Source organism: Pagrus major, chromosome 3 (assembly GCF_040436345.1).
Source record: "Pagrus major chromosome 3, Pma_NU_1.0".
Classification (NCBI taxonomy): Eukaryota; Metazoa; Chordata; class Actinopteri; order Spariformes; family Sparidae; genus Pagrus; species Pagrus major.
This window is the reverse complement of record NC_133217.1, coordinates 17,225,500-17,245,787: the sequence shown is the minus strand read 5'-3', so window position 1 is coordinate 17,245,787 and position 20,288 is coordinate 17,225,500. Positions and strand designations below refer to the sequence as shown.

Below are 20,288 nucleotides of genomic sequence, written 5' to 3'. Positions count from 1 at the left end.
AGGGCTATTATGTCCTTTGGCTCATAGCCATCTCTTTAAGCACCTGATCACAACGTTTGTGCGAGCGATACATGAATGCTGTGGTTTGTCTGTTTGTTTGGGACTAATAGAAGAAGAAATGGGTACTTTGCATTAGCATACACGGTAAAAGGTGCCATTTTTGTTGGGGCGCCGCTCTTGTTATCGTCCAGCAGCTGCACATTAGTCAAGAGCAGTGTTGTGTTTGTGTGTTTAAACTGTTGTTTCATGTTTTTGTCATACCTGTGTGATTATAGTACTTGTCAGTGCTACACGGGACTGAATCACGGAGCCCCTTCTCGTAGCATGGACTCTGGTTGACTGCAGATTATCTCCAGGTCTCCATTTCCATTCCAGTCAAGAACTCTTTCTTTAATAGCTGCGGGAACAATGTACTTAATAATGATGTGAGATTACTGGTGAGCATCTCAGACATTAGACTTAGACATTTCTCTCCATCCACCTCCATAAAGAGCAGCCGTTTTAAACCAAGGTAGAGACTCTCCAGGGTTAGATGTAATAGATACATTCCAACATTACTTTTAATTATGTGCCATAAAATCACTTAATATGCACTTAAGGAACCTTTACCCTCTGTAGTCACCACTGCAGCACTGGAGTACAGCCCCAGTTTAACTGATATTTTATTATTAACTGTCTATTTTCTTATTTTGTTCAATTTGTGTTGGCTGTGTTGCTTGTTTATTTAATATGTGTTGCTTGATATTACTCTTTCCATTGTCACAAGTGTCTGTTTTACTGTTCAGCTGAGTGAAAATGGGGAAAATACCACAAACCAGAGCTCTTCAGATCACAGCAAGGACATTTTGGCGCTTGTGTTTTGGTGTGACATCTGTCGCTCTTCTTCCATCCCTCAGGCTGGCAGAGATAGTGACGGTCCCGCTGATCAGCAGTCGGACCCTCAGCCTCCACTTCCACCCGCGGAGAGGCCTCCACCACCACGTCCCTGTCATGTTCGACTACTTCCACCTGTCCGTCATCTCTGTCTCCATACATGCTTCACTGGTTGCCTTACATCAGCCGCTAATCAGGTAGAGGGGCTTTGCCTTTTTTGGGGGCATTTTTTTTGTTTCCAGCTGAATTGTGTTAAGTGAGAATCATGTAAAATAGTCCTAAACCTGATCCATGATATAAAGATGAGGGCTTAAGCTAAAACATGAAGAAACAGCATTGTTCTTGTACTGTCATGTAGCTACTTAGTTCTATAAGCATGGGAAGGAAAATGCCATATCAGACTGTTTCTTCATAATATAACCAGGTTTGCCCCGCTAGCTTAGATAATTGTTCACATTTCCAAGCAGTTTAAGTTCAGGACTAACTCATATGTATCACAAATGTAACCCTATGTAGCGTTGGCTGGGGTTGGACAAGCAGGCCGCTATTAGCTAAAGGCTCATAGCATCTATGGCTAGCTTTAACAGTTGGGGAATACTAGCCTACACAGTGGATGTATAGTCTTAAACTCATTTTTTTTAAAAATGTAACCAGCAACCTTACTAATGGGTGTAGTTGGTCAATAATGTGCTCCTCAGTCTTGGAAGTAATGCTCAGTTACTGTATATTTAGCTGAACATGATAGGCAGCTCTCGCTAGCTGGGTTGCTTCCCCCGAATCAAGGAGAGAGAGAACAAGCACCTTGTATGTTACCTGAAAACTCAGATAGCATCCATGACAAGTTCTCTCACAGTAAGGAACTACGTACTACACAGTGGTTGGATAGTCTGTTTTAATGTTACCTGTAACCTCACTAACGGCTCAAACCTAGTTAGTCAATAATGTGTCTTTGGTCGTTGAAGTAATGCTCTGCTAGCACTGTTTATTTAGCCAAACATGCTAGGCAGCTGGTTGGGTTGCTGGAATGTAATTTTCCCCAAATACAGTAAAGAGGACAGGCCGCTCAGCTAAAAACTGACATAGCATCCAGTTAGAGCAGATAAACAGGCTGTTTAATTCATTCCTTACAGAACTGTTGTGTTTTGGTTTGGTATAGAGTAAAAAAGATACCTGCTCAGTTAGTCTACCACTGTATATTTCGCTCAACATGCTATGCTACTCACATCAGCTAGGTTGTTGGAGTGTAAATTCCCCCAAATCCAGTAAAGAGAGTAAAAAGAGGACAAACTGCTAACGTGAGCTAATATTTCTGATAGCATCCATGACCACGTATAGTTCTGAACACAATTTTTTAAAAATGTAACCGGTAACTTTACTAATGGACCTAGCTTGTAAACAATTTGCTCCGTGGTCTTGGAACTAACGCTCAGTTACTACTGTGTATTTAGCTGAACATGGCAGCTCACGCTAGCTCAGTTGCTGGACTGTAAATTTCCCCAAATGTCCAGTAAAGAGAGGACAAGCCGCTAATAATAGCATCCGTGACCAGCTTTCTAACAGTAGAAGAAATACAACACTGGGGCCTCAAAGTCTTGAATGTAATTTTTTTAAATGCTCAGTTACTACAGTATATTTAGCCAAACATGCTAGGCAGCTAATGCTAGAGCAGATAAACGGGCTGTTTAATCCATTCCTTACAGACTGTTGTGTTTTGGGTTGGGTATAGACTAAAACAGATACCTCTCTTTAGAAGCTGAATAGTCCTATCGCTCTTACTGTAGAGCCATAAACACTAATTTGGCATTTTGAGGCCTGCCGTGCCTCGCTGTTTGCTGAGCTATGATTGGACAAGTGTTGTTCAGGGACTGGATTTAGTGAATAAGGAACGAGGCTTCCTTGTAGATTACTGAATTATAGGACTGTTTACACTGGAGAGAGTTAGAGTTTTTGAGCGTAAAACTATAATTGCAACCTCATCCAGAATATCAGGAACAGCGGTGCTCGAGAGAATGTACTTCAGGGACGGCTTCTTTGTTTTCCGCAGTCACAATTACAAGTGTGTCTGTTATCTGCTTGAATGCATAGTTTTCCAAACACTTATCTGATGAATTCAGCCGTCAATATCATAGACTAAGCGCTTAGCCATGCATTACATAGATTACCGCAGCACTTGATTGATTGGAACAGTAGCAGCTCCCGTCCCTCAGCTTGTCCCGTCTTCCCCTCACACACGTACACACTAATGGTTGTCCCCGCATGTGTCCTCCCTGTTCTCTCTGCAGCTTTGCACGTACAGGGAAGGGCTCCTGGCTGGGGAAGGGCTCGCCAGAGAGCACGAGCGACCCATCTGCCATGTCTGTAGAGAACCTTGTGTTCGGAGCTGGCTACTGCAAGCCTGTCATCTCTGAGGTATGTTAACCTTTAGCAGTTCAGCCACGTTCAAATAGAAAAGCCACGGACGGCGAAAGCCCATTTTTGTCTCACAAAGCTGAAAACAGCTCAAAATGAGCCGGGCGTTGTCCCCGTACAGCTGGTCGTTCCCTTTTTGTAAGCAAGCAGTTAAATGCCAAGTGATGATGTAAATGTGATCTCGGTTTAGGGACAGAGGCCGATGGATTTAGTTGTGATTTGTTTTGGCGCGCCATCCAGAAGCAGCGGGATTCAGCCCAAGAGCCGGGCACAGAGTCATTCTGATCTGGATTACTGATCCTGGACCTCTCTGTCCCTCAGAATCGGCCATTTGTTGGGGCTCCGTGGAGTCTTAAGGCTTAAAGACCAGAGGCCAGCACAGAGATTATTACTGTGCTGCACTGTGGCTTTTCATAATATCTGATTAACCCACCTGCCCAGGCATGTAGGCTCCAGGCTTAGCATCTGGAAGTGATAGCAGCTCTCCCTGGAAATGATGGTTTAGTCTTGTCCCCCCCCCTTTCATGTCTCTGTGCTCATTTACTACAGTCATGCTGCACAATTGCATGATGACAGAAAAGATGATCCCAATTACTGTTATCATAATTATTCATCATGATTATATATGTTTTACTTAACAGGAATTAAATGATTTTATTACCCTTTAATCACTTAAACATACAGTTCCATTTCTTTCAGTTTCTCAAGTAGCAGCAGCTGGAAAATCTCTATGTTACGTACATTTTCTTTTTTAATTCATTTTAAAAAAGGCTGTTAAGACAAACTTGGCACATAGTCTGATCGTCTTTGGTTTGAAACCAAAGTTTCTTGTGGTGAATAATATTTTTATGATCAGGTTTTGTCTTTCATGTTTGGACAAAACATTCTGTTCTACAGAGATGAGCTGTATCTCAATTCAGTACTACAACTACAGTAAACTGTATTTGAAATAGATCTTGAGTTAAAGGTACAGGTTAATATTTTTGGGAAATACGGTAATACTCTAGGAAGTCACAGTGTTGTAGTAATGAGTCCTCAAACCCCAAAATCAGTTTGCATGTTTGCACTTGTGTTTCCCTCGTCTCAGAGTCAATGGGGTTTTCGCTTAAATGCCCGGAACAAGGTCTGTGGTTACCACAGCTTTAAGATATTTGCCATTTTATATGAACAGAAAATGATCCAATGGAAGCATGGTCGATATTTTCCCACAATGCAATGCACAAATGAAATAAAGGAACTGCTTTATTACCCTTTAATATTCAACTAAACAATTTCTGTCTCACATAAAATGATGTTGTATGTTTTGTTATGTATTTGTTTTGTATACTAGCTGCTCAAACAGCATGCTGTGATGATTAGCATGTAGTAGCTACTGTTTAGAATAACTAGCTTGGATTTGGGCACAAAATCAAGCAGATTGTGTTTATCTGATGCCATTGATGAACAATGTGAGTCAACCTGCTCTGAAGGTATAAGTACTGTGGCCTTGGCAGTCAGCTCAAGTCCGTGTGAAAAAACGTCTTTTCTTCAGTTTTCTGAACTGTGATTTTTGATGTCGCCATCAAAATGATCTCTTATCTCCGGCTTTCTCGTGTATGCCAATTATTCCGACTCGTGTTCAGCTGTAAAACCATTTTTTCCTTCCTTTTATAACATCCATCTCCGCGGACGTCACAGTCTACACTGTAAATCTTAATGAGCGTCCTGGTCGCCCCCCCACCCTCCTCCTCCTGGATTTTACTCCCACCCCTGGCTGGGCACTTTAATAAGCTCTGCGTTTAGCCAAGCGGGGGGGTTTCGTTTGATCACGGTAATGAGTTCTGCTCACAAGCGCCACGTACCACATAGCTGCAGGTGAAATCTGCACAGGATGCCGCCTCCTCCTTCACTTTTATTTATTTAGAGCTTTTCACCTGCGGCTACGCTGTGTTTTCATCACTTTCCCCCCTTAACACCGCGGCATTCGTGTTAAGTGTGATGTTGCTATTTCAGAACAAAACAACTCACTTCGTACATTTCCATTGATATCAGCTGTTCCATCTCAAAAGGAAGTACAAAAGTTCCCTCCGTGTCATAAAAGGATATTTTGAGAGGAAAGTGATGCTGTTAGAAGTGAGACACCTGAGAATCTTTGGTGTTTTTGGGGGGAAATAAAAACATGGTTCGAAACAGATAAAACTCAAAAATCCTGTCAAACATATTGTCCTTTGAGAAGCTCTTCTCCACCAGCACAAAACGTCTTTAACACCAGCAGCGATCGGACGCTTATACCACCACACACTGTGACGGTGGACTGTAAGAGTCACATCAACAGCAGCAAACAAAGGCAGAAACTCTCATGTCAGGTGACTTGAACTCGGGCACTTCCCAGGCATTGTCAGCTCAGAGAGAATCTATGGTTTTAGGATAATGACTAGTTCATACTGAAAAATAGCTATTTTTCTCTGCCCTTCGCTCTCAGACTGATCCAGGCAGGCCTCTATAAAGGTAAAAAGAATTATGAAAGTAAACATACAGATGTTCCTTCCTGGTTTGGGTATACTGCACCGTTGCAATTACAGAGCGCACGCAGGTATGATGATAGGGCCGGAGACTTGGCTTGCTCGGGGCAAATTACAGTACATCCCCAGATACACAGGCATCACATGCCTTTGGAAGCTCAGAGCCCCACCGGCGCTACCAAAACATCCCAGCCATGGGAAGAACTCGCTCGGTAGCGGTCTGTCTCAGGTCAGGGACCGGCGGACGAGGGCAGTCGGTCACATTCAAGGCTCCCTGGCTCCGTGTCGTGATGGCTGACGTGTACAATGATAGTTGTTTGGGTAGAGGGCCATTAGCTCTTCAGGAAGATAAATGAGAGACATGATTATGGCATCAAGGCTCTGGTGATTTGTAGCTGTTTGGACAGGAACTTAAATTGCACTGCTGTAACACAGTTAATATTTCTACTGCATCGTTAGAGAGCCATCTACTGGAAACACGGTCCATATTACAATTTATTAAGCCAACACAGAGATTATACTTCAGCTACAGGAATGATTTTATTGTCTTTTTCCTGAAATGTTACTTTATCATCAAGTGACTTCCTACTTTGAGCTCTGTTGGCATTGTTGGATGTTTTATTGTGTGATTTTAGCTCAACATAAATGACTTTCAGTGTTCATGCAAACCCCATATTTCTTGTTTTCCCCACTCACCATGCCCCAGACAAACGTAGACGCCTTGGATTCTGGGTCAACTTCTCACACTTGTGAGCTTTAACAGGCTTAACAGGGATGCGCTACATCCTCCTGATGCAGCATTCACATATTGATCTGGTTTTACAGCTCACAGCAGGCTGTGTTTAGAGGCCATTTGTGTCTAAACTCGCATTTGATCTTCCAAGGAATTATCTTTCCTCCTTTTAACAAGAGGTCAGCGACAAGCCCGCACAACTGTTGCAGTGGCACCTATAAAGTTCAAGTATGTGTACATGTTCGTCATTAAGGAAGGCCGTTTGCTGAGAGGTGACTACTGACCTACATAGCAGCTGACATTTCCTCTGTGTCTCCTTCTCTGCAGGGAAGCTTTTATGTGCCCAGTGAAAACTGCCTGCAGAGAGCTCACACGTGGCACCGAAGGCTCTGTCGCCTCCTGTTGGTGGCTTACAGAGGCCTGCACACCTACTACACTGCACTGATGAAGGAAATCCCACAGCTCCAGCAGACTCCACTAGACTTAGGTGAGCATATGCAAAGCGTGTATTCAAACTAAATAAGAGTGTAGACACAATATAAGTAATGTATGTTTTGTTTACTCAAGTAAAAGTACCAATTTGGGTGATTTTTCACTTATTTGCATGCATCTCTAGAACAGAAATCTGAACATTGGATGAAGCCAGGTTTCAAATCCTTGTTTCATTTTGTTGACATATTAGAGTCAAAGGTTTTGACAGAGGGAATTGTGGGAATTGTTGTTATGTTTTACTCCATAAATACTGTCAACAGTCATTTTCACCATGTTTAGATCAGGCTACGAGGGGTATATGAACAAACCTCCCCTGTAAAAACCTGAAAACGGGAATTCTGCTAATATATAACATTTCTGCATTAAAATGTTTAAAAAATGACTGGATCTTTGTTAGATATTTTGTTGAGATGTGCACTTTCAATGTTCAAACCAAGAGAAATCCATAATTTGGTTCAAAGTAACTGTGTTTTATTTTGACGCCTGTCAATGGTGTCATATCCTCATTACCCCTTATAGTCACTATAACTTAAGGGCTTGCACAGCAAACACCAGACAGCCAAAACAAAGACAAGAAAATATGACAAGACATATCTCAGCATCAGCTTCACCAGTACAGTGGTGGGTAATGAAGAGAGACCAATGTGTGTTGTGTCTCTAAATATTAGCTTATTAGACGGTATTAAGCTGAACAAGTTAAGATGTCACATCCAGAACACAAAGAGAAGCCTGTTCATGTCTTCAGGAAAAAAGCTGCTCAGCTGTTGTTCACAGCAGAGTCACTTTACTAAACTGCTACCTATAAAACGGAGGCCCGGCAGAAAAGGTACTGATCCACTGGATTAATAGTAAACATTATGATTTCTTGGCCTATAACAATTAGTTAAATTTAAAACTTAATCACCCTTTTGTAATTTAAATTGAATTAAATTAAAAAGATTATTGGTTTATTTGACGAATTTGTGTTTTTTATTCAGTATTTTAAATTGGTCTTAGGTTCAGTCCTAATTAGTATCAAAAATATTTCTTCTAAATCATATAAACAACTCTCTTCAATTTGTATTTACTGTGTCTCATCACTTGGTATTCACTGTAATCAAATCCTTAGTGTTTGTAAAAATAACTTCTCTTTCCACAGAGGTGCTGCCTGTAGAAGAAACTCTAAATCAGCTCACAATAGAGTTACAGGTATGTTCATTCATCCACTCATTTTTGGACTCCCTGCTGTATCATGTCTGAACTGGTGCATGGCTCCAAACACAATGCACAGTTAATAACAATTGCAATGGCTTAATCTAAATGTCCGTAGCTGGAAAATGATATTTTTTATTGAAAGGCGAAATAAAACTAGAGGAATTTAAATTATTTTAATGCTTAAGAAGAAACTCTTTATTTTTCTCTATACTGCAGGATAGTAGATTGATCTTAGATAATGCTAATGAGCCATTAGTTCAAGGCGATGGATATGATTATGATTTTCGTTGGTGACTAAAAATCTTTCAAGCGAGCTGGTATGATGGCCCAGTTTTTATTACTGGCCCAACTTAACTTCACCGACTAACTGTTGGTAGGTATAAATATGTTAGCAGGAAATAGAATTATGCAAAATATATTTCAGAAGGAAGGCTAATGCATTCAGCTTGTCATAAAGACTTATCTTTTATCTGACCGCTCTCTGTCCCCATCAGCTGCAGGAAGGCCATGAGAAGGTAGCGGAGCAGATCAGCAGGGACGTGAGCCAGCTCTGCTCCCAGCTGGCTGCTCTGTGGAGCTGTTTCCTGGAGGCCGCTGTGCTCAACCCCCACATCCTCTCCTACCTGGCCCAGGAGCACCACACGCTCAGGGTGAGAGAGAGAGCCACACTCCATCAAAGGCGTAGTTACACAATGATCAGACGTCAACATGCCGTTTGTTCTCTGAGTCCAGATAGTCTCCGTATTAGAGAGCAATGAAGACGATGTGTGCAGATATTTTTAAACGTAGCCGTTTTCATCCCACACAAAAATACAAAAATATTACAGAACAATCAAAACGGTTTCATAACCAGTGACATTTTAGCTCGGTAAGCAGCTCCTTAAGGCATCTTGTGGCCAATTTTCTTAAAGGTTCGACACGCTATTGAATAAAAAATCCCTCGCACCACACAGACCAAGCAGAAATAATCTCTCTGGGCATCCAAGTAAAAATAACATTCAACCCAGTTGTGGTGAGGAAGACAACTCCATGTTGAAACAGGGAGAACATGTTATATAAATTGTGAGTTAAAGGTTAAAATTATGACTTAGAAGATAAGTTCACCCAAAAATTAAGTTTCAGTTATTATCTTCTCACCCCAATGCTGATGAAAAGTCAGGTGGAGTTTCATAGTTCACAAAACATTTCTGGTGCTTCAAAGCAAAAACAGTGTTACAGCATTCGCCTCAACAACTGAAATAGATGGGAACTTGTTTTAAAACGTAAAAAAAAAAAAACCAAAAAACACAAGAAAATGGCTCCAAACACCTTGTCTCATCTGAGCTCAAGGGTCTAAATATTGTCTTTTCAAAATCAATTTGGCATCTGAGGGCTTCATAAAACTTGGATTGATTTAAAACAAACACATCCCCAGCTGCTTGAGGTGTTAAGGAGAATGCTGCAAGACTGTTTTGGCTATGAAGCTCCAGACTATGAAGAAATGAAACAAATCTTTCATTTTTGAGTGAACTCATCCTTTAAACTGAACTGAGTGCCACAAAGGGAATAAGCAAGAAGATGAGATGCCATTCTAGACCTCAGTAGCTAAACCCCAGCTGAGCAAGATAATATAATTTCCAGTATATTTTCTATCTAATCACTGGGCTGTTTAATGTGAATATGTGCTTCACAGTAGAGTAGCTCTCAAGGCTCTCATATGAGGCACTGTTTCGTCTCAGTTGTCTGAAAATAATGAACATGTTTGCTTTGGTATTTGATTACCCTGAGGGGATACTGTCATGCCTCCACCCACCAGTGGAGTTAGGATTTCAATTAACACTTATTCGGTAATTATTGTGGGGTGAAAATACACCAGAAATAGTGTTCTTCGAGATTTGCCTGTCACAGCGGCTGTTTTTCAAGGAGGATGCATTTCTAATTGGAGTTGGAGAAGGAGAGAGCTTTTTGGATCAAGCTTGTGTCGCAGACTGGAAGAAGTGATGTGATCTCTCTTTGTGTGCAGTCTTTCGATGTTTGACTTCTTATGCAACTGACTGATTTGTTGTAATGTTGTAAATAAAGATGAGACTGAGGCTCCACCAAGGTGAAAATTGCTTTGTCTGTTTCTGGAAATACCAGGTCAGGAGGTTCTCAGAGGCATACTTCTTCACCGAACACCCCAAAGAGATATCTCTGACTTTTCAAGAGGAACTGTAAGTGACAGCCGTATCAAAGAGGAATTAATTCTATCAAAGTAGACAACAGTAATATTTATTATATTATTCTGCTAATCCAGAATCAACAGACATGGCCAGATAGCTGCAGAAGTGCGGAGCTCAGACTACCTGACCAAGATGCCTCCTTTACCTGTTGAGTGCCTAGACATTGATGGAGACTGGAACAGCCTGCCTATCATCTTTGAGGACAGATATGTGGAGTCTCCTCAAACAGGTAACACAAAAGGTGGCATAAAAAAATGCCTTTTTTTTTTTTTTTTACACCTAATCGCTGATTTTTGCTTTTCAAGACGAAATGTTTACTCTAGAACTGCAATGTCCTTGTCTTCCCAGAGTGGCTATCACACGTGCCAACTACCGATGGGCAGAACAACTCAGATCCTGCCATCACTCTTGTCAATGGGATTTTTGAAAGTGGCCAGGAAGCCAGATCACCAGCAATAACTCAAGATCCCGTGGACAACGATGACTGCATGGACCTGCCCACATATGTCTCACTCATAGCAAAGCAGAGTAAGACCAGTACCAACATCAGAAGTACCCAGAACCTAATTTCTTCTGTGGACAGTCCTGGATCCTCTTCAGCAGAGGCAGTAAACTTGAAGAAACCAGAGGGAAACCAAGCCCAAGTTGAGGAGAACTCGAATCCAGGCCTGAGGCACATCGCAGTCAAGCCTTGTGATGTGGATCCATACATAGGAGAAGCAGTCCTGGTTCACCGAAATCCCATTGTCTCCAGTAACAGCAGTGATGAGTCTCCTACTCATCATGTAACAGAAGCCACTGTCCAACTTTGTGATTCCACAAACGACAGCACTGCAAGAGAGAGTGAAACCAACGAAGAGGAGTCTGATATTGCCATGCCATTAAATCACTCCATGGATGACGAGAGTGAGGATATTCCTCTCATCAGCCTACCCACTGCCTATGGGCATCCAGTCATGCCTTCCTTTCCCCCTGATCTCAGAAAAGAGATGACTCATCGTGGAGGTCTGGTCGGCTCCAAGATCATGAAGCGCTCGTCTTCAGTTATTTCCGACTCAGGTATTGAGAGCGAGCCCAGCTCGGTGGCCTGGCCCCTGGAGGCTGCACTGCGAAGTCGACCTCCTCTTGACTTTTCCAGCGAACGGGAGATTCCGCAGCAAATTGTGTGTCGTCACCCTGTCCACCGCAGCTCGCTGGAAGGCCTGCAGATGGAGAGCAATGGCAGCCTTCCAAGTGCAGGCATACAGGCGTCACTCACCTCTATTAGCTCCCTGCCCTACGAGGAAGACCAGCAGCAGAGGCAACTCAGCAAACTGACTAAGTCAGTTTCTGCACCACAGATAAGTAGCCCTGAAGAAACTGAGGAGGACCATGTGCTGCTCAACCAGGAAACAGACACCAAGAACTTAGTACAACAGCAGGATTCATTTAAGATCAAATGCTCTTCATTGAACAGCGACTTGGATTCAGAGCAATCTGAATCATCTCTGTTAGACCCAAGTTTAACAACAAGTCTGGGCCATATTCTCAAGGAGAATATTCATTCTGAAAAGTCCAACCCTCCCCAGTACCTGTCAGAGGCATACAAACCCAAGTCAGTGTTAAGTGGTGTGTCTGATGTCTTGCTTTTACAAGAGTCTGTAGAAAGCCCTCATGTGAAGGAAAGTAGTGTTATTGGCAGCCATGGGGAGAATATGAACCATCAGACACACATCAGTGAAGTAAGCGCCTCAGTGGAGGATGTGCTTCTCACTGAAACGGAAGGAGCACCCTGCAGCTGTGGAAACAAACCATGTGTGCATAAAAGCACAGCAGATCAGGAGAGAATTAAAACTGGAGATGAGTGCCAAAGTTTCCATCAGACCCAACTGCTTTCTGTTGAGGACCAGGAGTGTCTGGATCCCTCCCACACACCTCTAAAGCCTTCAGGGCTTCAACACTCCAATGACCTGCCCAACAGCACCACCAGCACACAGAGGCCGAGTGACCTTACAGGGTTGATAGTCAACGATATCACATCATCTGTTGATGTCAATGGGATATCAGTAAGTGAGAAAGAACCTTTAGACTGCCAGACTAAGCCCTCCAAGATCCCCAACTCAGGGCTGGCCTTTGTGAATAAGAAGATGGTGGAAGTGGTGAACATGTCAGTGTCCTGTGCCCCGACCTGCCTGCCATTTTCTTCTGTTCTGAGAGACTCTCCATCCATGAGTGGAATGTCCGCTCGCCAGGCTACCTCACCTATCACCCATCAGCCCCTGGGCTCCTTTGGTATCATCTCCTCGTCTTCGCTCAATCCCCTGAACATGGATGATGAGACCAATGAGCGGATGCTAAAGTGAGTTTATGTGTTGGCTAACCTGAGTGTTATCAAAGAACAAATTGTGCTGTGAATGTGTTTTTAACCACAATTTAAAGGTATAGTGTGTAGGATTTAGGGGGATTATGTTTTCATTAGTGTATAATCACCTGAAACTTAGAATCATTATGTTTTTGTTACCTTGAACGAAGCCTTTTAAGTCTGTAAATGGAGCAGGTCCTCTTCACCGAGTCCACCATGTTTCTACAGAAGCCTAGAATAGACAAACCAAACACTGGATGTAGAAAGGGCCTTTCGTGTTTTTCACCTTTTTAGTGGCCACCATAGGGGAGGGTGAGATGAGGTGTGTACAGTTGGTTGCAATCTGCAACCACAACAGTAGATGCCACTTTGGACCTTTAAATTACATAGCATGCTATTTTCTGATTCACCACAGGTCTGCCTCGTACATATAACTTCCTTTATATTAAGTAATATATACTGTGTGTCCCTGTTGCCTGTGCATGTACAGGCAGAATGCCATTGTATCTCTATCTAAACTGACAGACAATGACACTGACGAAAAGCCAGACAGCATTTTGTTTCAAAACACAACAAAGCCACAGACTTTTAATTGCAATTTGGCTTTCAAGCTAGCATTACCTTTCTAGCAAGCAGAGTGCCATTGTATCTCCTTCTAAACTGACAGACAATGACCCTGACTAACAGTCAGACAGCTGCCTGCTTCACAACACAAAAAGAGCCACAGACTTAACTTAGCTTTCTAGCTAGCATTAGCTTTCTAGCAGGCAGAGTGCCATTGTCTCTCCATCTAAACTGAAAGACAATGACACTGACTAACAGACAGCTGCCTGCCTCACAACACAAAAGGAGCCACTGACTTTTTAACTGCTAATATAGCTTTCTAGCAGGCAGAATGCTGTTGTATCTCTGTCTACTGTACATTTACTGAGTAACAGCCATAGAGCTGCCCAACTCATAAAGCCATGGACTGCAACATGTATTAGCTTCCAAGCTAATATCTCCTTCTTATCTAGAAGCATGGGTAGTCTCAGTCTTGTGTTGCACCTTAGCTTGATAAACAAGCTACTACTCAATATCTGCTGGTGGGAAAGTGCTGATGTTAGCCGACAAGACAGCAAAATAGCCTGTTAGCGCTAGTGCTTTATTAACCTTACCTGCAAATACCAACATTGGACAGTTTAGTCCAATTTAGTTACCAGCTACAAAAAAAGCTATAAAGCTACAGTTACTAGTGCACATTTATTTACATTGTGTCTCAGTGCCATTATCTGCTCAGCTTTCAATCAAACATGTACACCAGCCCACTTAAAGATTCTAAAGGAGCATTCCTGAGACTTTTATTCTGTTGAGCACTAAAAAAAAATAATACAACACAAAATTTGAAAATTACTTATGACTGGCCCTCGTAATTTCAGCTGGACGTTATACCCACGTTCAAGCATGTTCAAATATGTTAGTTATTTGGTTTCAGGAAGGACAGAATAACAGCTTACTGACTTGGAAGTCAGTACATAATGTTACAGAAAATGCAGGTCCTCTTTCAAGTAAAACTGTAGGAGTGAGATTATAATCCACACCAACTACAGGAAACAAGGCCAAAACACAGGGTTTTATGGGTATGTGGAGACGGCTGTTGACACCTGCTGCAGGAGCTGGCACTTACTCATGCCTGGAAAGCCTAGCATAACAAAATGAAGTGAGGGCAAATTGGGAGTGAGGAAGTCGACACGAGGTGAAATGCCTCCTGAGTGTATTAAATCACATCAAAGAGTGCAGGCAAATCCATCACGATTAGCTGAAAGCACAGAAACCAAAATCGGATTTGTTTTGACTTCTCCACTGCTAAAGTCTGTGACCTGGCAGAATGACAGGGTAATAAAAGTTAGGGAAGCTACTTGCAAGTCTGCCGTACTCTTGTGTATAAGCCTTAGTTTGTTTAGAAGTGGGAAGTGCAAACTGAAATTAATCAAATACAAAAATGCAAGGCAGGTTTTCTATTATATTTTGGTCTAGAGGGAGAAAACTGTAGGAGTGATTCACCTCTAAGAGATGCACTTTTAGTGTTTGAACAACAAAATAATGGATCAGCATTTTATGTATGTATCTGTAACATAGACTGTGCACTATTTGCTTGTCTTTTCAAATTACGGGAAAGTTATTTTTCAACTGCTAACATAAGGAATATAATAATCTTATTTCCCTTTTCTCCAGTTTCTACAAAGCCAAAGAGGAGCTGTTCAAGGAGTTGAACTTTCAGGCCAGCTTGTACAGCGACCTTCCTCTCCTGGCATCAGATCTGCCCTACTTCCCCCCTGAGGAGGACGACGAGGAGTTCGATGACGGCATACACCTTGTGGTGTGTGTCCACGGGCTGGATGGTGAGTACACATATAGTACTGTACAGCTTGATGTTCTGGTTCACTGCAGACCGCTGCAAGAATGAAATGTAATACCTATTACATTTTTTTTTTATTTCAGTGTCTTATTAGCATTGTAAATGTTATAAAATCTCTGAGAGTATGTCTAGAAAATTAAAATATCACTTCGCACTGTGTGGTCTGAAAATACTAATTCCTGAAAACATATTCAAGGTGTCTTTTAAATGATTAATAGACGCTCTTCATAAGAGCGGAGCCAGAAACCATGTGTATAATTTCCTCTTTTCTTCCAGGAAACAGCGCAGACCTTCGGCTGGTGAAGACGTTTATTGAGTTAGGACTGCCAGGATCCAGGCTGGACTTCCTCATGTCTGAAAGGAACCAGGTACATCTGTAGATGACGGCGATTTGGAACAAATTGATAACGCGTACAGTCACATTTGCTGAAAGTGCCTTAAGGCAATTTGGAGAGCGCTGACTCCTGTGCTTTTCTCTGCCGTTTCCCCCCCGCAGATCGACACGTTTGCAGATTTCGACACCATGACAGACAGGTTGCTGGATGAGATCATTCAGCATATCCAGCTGTACAATCTCACCATCGGCAGGATAAGGTCAGACGATCAGCTTTAATACCGAGCAACATGCACATTACTGACGACTCTGCTTTTGAGTGATTTTGATTGATTATTGGAGGCAAAGTCAGAACAGAGGCCATCATCAACTTAAGCAGCATTGACTTTGGTCAGTAGATGGCAGCAGAGACTGTGCATTGACTAGGACTCAGCATGAGTGCTTGAACTTATGAGAGTCACTGTTTGATGGTAATATATCGACTGCACAAACTCAGAATGGGTAATCGGCATATAATGGATGGAAAGCTCTTATCATTCAGTGCCAATAAGTTTCTGACTTTCACTTGATAGACTGTTCTCCTTTATGCAGCAGTGTGTTGCCTAGTTCCGGTCAAATTAAGCTATTCATCTTCCTGCCTAATTGCCCTCAATGTGCCAATTTATTTTTTTGTAAGAGTTTCCGCCCAACTTTGTTAACTTTCTTTATTGTTGCGTATTCTCTAGAGAGAATGTATCAAAGGCAAACGCAATGGACTGCCACAATAGCATCTGGTTCATCCCACATTTCTTCTATATTTAGTTTGGTAGGAGACAGATGAGAAGGAGCAGACATGGCGATATGGGATTTTGGGGTAGAGTTGGAACAGTGCGGTAATTAAACTAAGTGACAGACATTGCTTCATGGATCTAATATTTCCCACTGCTGGGAAGATGCTATTAATTTGAATGGTATGTCCTCTATGTTGGTATCATTAAGTTGTCATTGCCTTTGAGAATGTTTAACCATTTAACAAGTTAATGGATTTTCTGTTAAGCTGCAGCTAAATTATCCAAATACTCTCCACTGGAGCTTCTTTCTACTTACAGAAGAGGCTATATTAAGATACTGCACAGTGTCGTACTGTAGGTCAGCAGCGTTGGAGGCACTGTTTTTCCAGCCACCCACTCAAGTTGCAAGTTTATCTCTCTGAAACTTGCTTGTCTTCGGCCAACAGCTTCATCGGCCACTCTCTGGGGAACATCATCATCCGCTCGGTGCTGACGAGGCCTCGCTTCCGCTGCTATCTGCCCAAACTGCACACTTTCCTCTCGCTGTCAGGCCCACACCTGGGAACGCTGTACAACAACAGCACGCTGGTCAGCACAGGTGAGGCCACCGCTCAGCAGTTGGGAAAAAAACGCACACTGCAGATGTGCTGTGTTTACTATGTCGTACGGCGCTGCATTCCGATGTTTTTGCGCTCCTCAGCAGCACCTTTCATCTAAGAATATCATCCGTATGTGTGTTTCTCAGGTCTGTGGTTAATGCAGAAGCTGAAGAAATCGGGATCCTTGCTGCAGCTCACCTTCAGAGATCACGTTGATCCAAGGAAAACATTCCTCTATCTCCTGAGTCAGAAACCAGGTACGGGCTGAAAGTGGGAAAATTTGAAACACAGTCAGTATATTGACTGACTCGCTTTAAAGCCTATTACTTGAAAGGTAGTCTATTCAAATATTCATGGAAATGTTGTCAACTTGTCTTTTTTGTCAAATTTCTGTGTGTGTCAGCTCGCTAACACTCAAACCCCTGCCAGCGAGCTGAGAAAAGGCCTGTGAGAGGCCTCCCCACTGTGTGAGTGGAACAAAGCAGTCGTTTGTCACACAGGCTTGAAGAAGATAAGCCTGAAAACACTTTTTTACCCCTCCAGCGCTGTGGCAGGCTGACAAAATGATCCAAACCCTGTCATTGGAAACCCACCAGTGCACTCTCTTAAAAGCACACTGACAGGAGACTTGAGAAAAAATGCAGTTTTATCGTATCAAGCCTGTCATTGTACTTTGTGATTGTACTTTGCGTTTACAACCAATTCAGTCCTTTCCTCTGTCTCCCTCTCTCTCCACTTTTCTCTCTCTCCACTTCTCTCTCTCTCTCTCACACACACACACACACACACACTCTGCAGCACCATTTACTCGTTTGTTTTGTGTCCTTTTAGGGCTCCAGTTCTTCAAGAACGTGGTATTGGTGGCGTCTCCACAGGACCGTTACGTTCCTTTCCACTCTGCCAGAATAGAGATGTGCAAAACTGCTCTTAAAGACAGGACCACAGGTCGGTGTTGCATGTGTTAATGCTACACTGGATTTTCTTTTCTCCTCTTTTCTGGCTCTTTTAATAAAAGCTACAATCCCACTCTCCATATAGTTATGCCAATCCCATAGCAGTGGATCTGTAAACATCACTGTGCGGGGTTATATAAAGGGACACTATGTCATTTTTAAACAAAGAAATTAAACATCCCTCCTTCTACAAATTAAAAGTTAAATCAAGTAGTTAAATTGGCCCTTTGCTCTATTTAATTATTAAATCAAATTTTTTTTTAAAAAATTACTTTTCTTTTGTGGAGATTTAGCCATTTTAATGCCAGGGATCACCTCCCCACATGCAAAACAAGTTCCCCCAACACTATTTTGCAGGGGCACCGTGGCTGCACCCTAGGTTAAGCGCTGCCCATGATGATTGTGATTGGTTTAAAGAAATACAAACAAGCCAGATTGGTTTCCCCCCTATAGCAGAATGAGAATTGGTGCAGCCAGACCTTTCTCCAGAGCTGACACAGTGCTGTAAACACAGGTCGGCTAGTTTTAACATGTACCATCATCCTGTTATTGCCACATGTTGCCATAGTGGCCGCTGTTCAATAGAAGTTACGTAGGTTCACTTTAAGTGTAACATAACAGGAGGCTCCTTACACCTACGTGCCACTTCTGACAGCACTACAGCACGAGTGGATACTCAGACATTCTGAAAACATTGAAGTATGTAATTTTTCAAGGCTTATAGTAATAGAAATAGATTAGAAAACACTTTGTTGTCTACATTTAGCATGCAGAAGTTAAAACATATATGAAAAACACAACGTACGACAGCCGCAACAGGACACATGAAAACACATTGACATAGAAACACAATAGGAGCTACATTTAAAAGAGCACCAGGTATTTTATTATAAGGACTGAGTCAGAAAAAGAGATATAAGCTGAGGAAGCAGGCTCTCTTCAGAAAGTGTCTGTCCTTACGATGAAGATATTTTACAGCAACAGGGACAAATGTTTTTCTATAGACGTCCTTTTCAGCACAGGGAACTCTGTACCTTTGTCCCGAGGACAGCAGCTGAAAGTGTTGAGTGATTCACAGGATGGCTGCGGTCCTCTAAGACATTGCCACTAAAGCGTTGGACTGCTTTGCAGCGATGGCGCGACAGTTGGGTTTGTAATTGTACCGCCCAGTTTAACCTCTCTGGAAAGCTTTGACTTGTCAGGTGCTCCAACCAGGACACAAAGTGAAAAATGAGAATACTTTCAAGTAATAGTATATGCTGCACGTCATGGGCTGACCTCAAAATTCCTTAATCCACGCAGCAGCAGGAGTCTTTCCTTTTTTGAATTTGTATTCCACATGATCTGTGAGGTAAAATAATGGTCTAACACAGTTCCCAGGTATAGAAATGTGTTTTTGTAACAACAGTGACAAAGCAACTGTATTTAATCTAGATTGGCCAATACCTAGTCCGCTACATGAGAATTCTGCTCAGATACTAATCACTGGTCATATCAGTGCATCACTAATAACAAATCTCATTAGCTTTTTGACTGTTTTCTTGACTGTTTTAAATGAGTCAGTGTTTTCCAAAAAACACGACATGGTATGACACTAAACCCCGGCACTGACAGCCAAAACATTTTGTTGCTTTGACTGGAGTGGGTATTTGTGGTTCAGTCTGTCCTCTTGATCAACTCATCTGTTGAGTCAAGAGAACACAGAGCAAGTCATCCATATAGCACATGTGTTCATGCATCTAGTTTTTCCATTTTGGAGTGTGAGCAGTGTTTTTCAATGTTTCTAAATTGCTCAATCTCCAGGTCAGAGCTTGTGACCAGTAGAGGATCTTCTAAATAAACTGTATGTGACAATGAGTTCATAATTTCCCTAAAGTAGTATTATGCTTGTGCTATCACCTCAAAGCTCTCTAATTGGGACATAATAACTTGTTTTGTTAACTGGTACAACAAAACTGCACAACTGTAAAAGATGTATCGTGTGCATACTAGGACTCACAAGAACTTTCCTCTTTTTTGCACCGAAGGGCCCGTGTACACTGAGATGATCAACAACCTCCTGCAGCCACTTGTTGAGGCTAAAGAGTGCCGGCTGATCCGCCAGAATGTGTTCCACGCTCTGCCCAACACCGCCAACACCCTGATTGGCCGCGCCGCCCACATCGCCGTCTTGGACTCTGAGCTTTTCCTGGAGAAGTTCTTCTTGGTGGCGGGGCTCAACTACTTCAAATAAAGGTGCTAGCACCGCAGGCTCATGGGACAGAACCTGCTGGTGGCTCATGGAGCGGATCTGGAGGATCTTCACTTTGTACAGTATATTTAATGTATATAATCCCTGGTATCCAAGATGGCGAGGCCTGTTTATCCCATTTGTTAGGATTGTCAGCAGATCAGTGTATTGTGACTGTTTAAATTGCGAACTCAGAAGTCTGAGTTTGACGTGTAGCCATGCAAAACAAAACATCTATCACAGGATTGATAGTAGATGTT

At 42.4% G+C, this 20,288-nt stretch overlaps 1 protein-coding gene across 1 annotated transcript in view; it reads left to right on the top strand.

Annotated features, from left to right (window-relative positions):
- The window catches only part of fam135b (family with sequence similarity 135 member B), a 40,490-nt gene extending 20,459 nt beyond the window's left edge, over window positions 1-20,031 (top strand). The window contains exons 5-19 of the mRNA XM_073463403.1: window positions 897-1,070; window positions 3,156-3,282; window positions 6,844-7,003; window positions 8,147-8,196; window positions 8,697-8,852; window positions 10,321-10,394; window positions 10,478-10,632; window positions 10,752-12,741; window positions 14,959-15,125; window positions 15,419-15,510; window positions 15,639-15,736; window positions 16,693-16,844; window positions 16,992-17,102; window positions 17,677-17,790; window positions 19,826-20,031. Of these exons, the coding sequence (XP_073319504.1) occupies window positions 897-1,070; window positions 3,156-3,282; window positions 6,844-7,003; window positions 8,147-8,196; window positions 8,697-8,852; window positions 10,321-10,394; window positions 10,478-10,632; window positions 10,752-12,741; window positions 14,959-15,125; window positions 15,419-15,510; window positions 15,639-15,736; window positions 16,693-16,844; window positions 16,992-17,102; window positions 17,677-17,790; window positions 19,826-20,031 (3,826 nt within the window). The remainder of the gene's footprint in view (window positions 1-896; window positions 1,071-3,155; window positions 3,283-6,843; window positions 7,004-8,146; window positions 8,197-8,696; window positions 8,853-10,320; window positions 10,395-10,477; window positions 10,633-10,751; window positions 12,742-14,958; window positions 15,126-15,418; window positions 15,511-15,638; window positions 15,737-16,692; window positions 16,845-16,991; window positions 17,103-17,676; window positions 17,791-19,825) is intronic.
- Window positions 20,032-20,288: the final 257 nt, after the last annotated feature.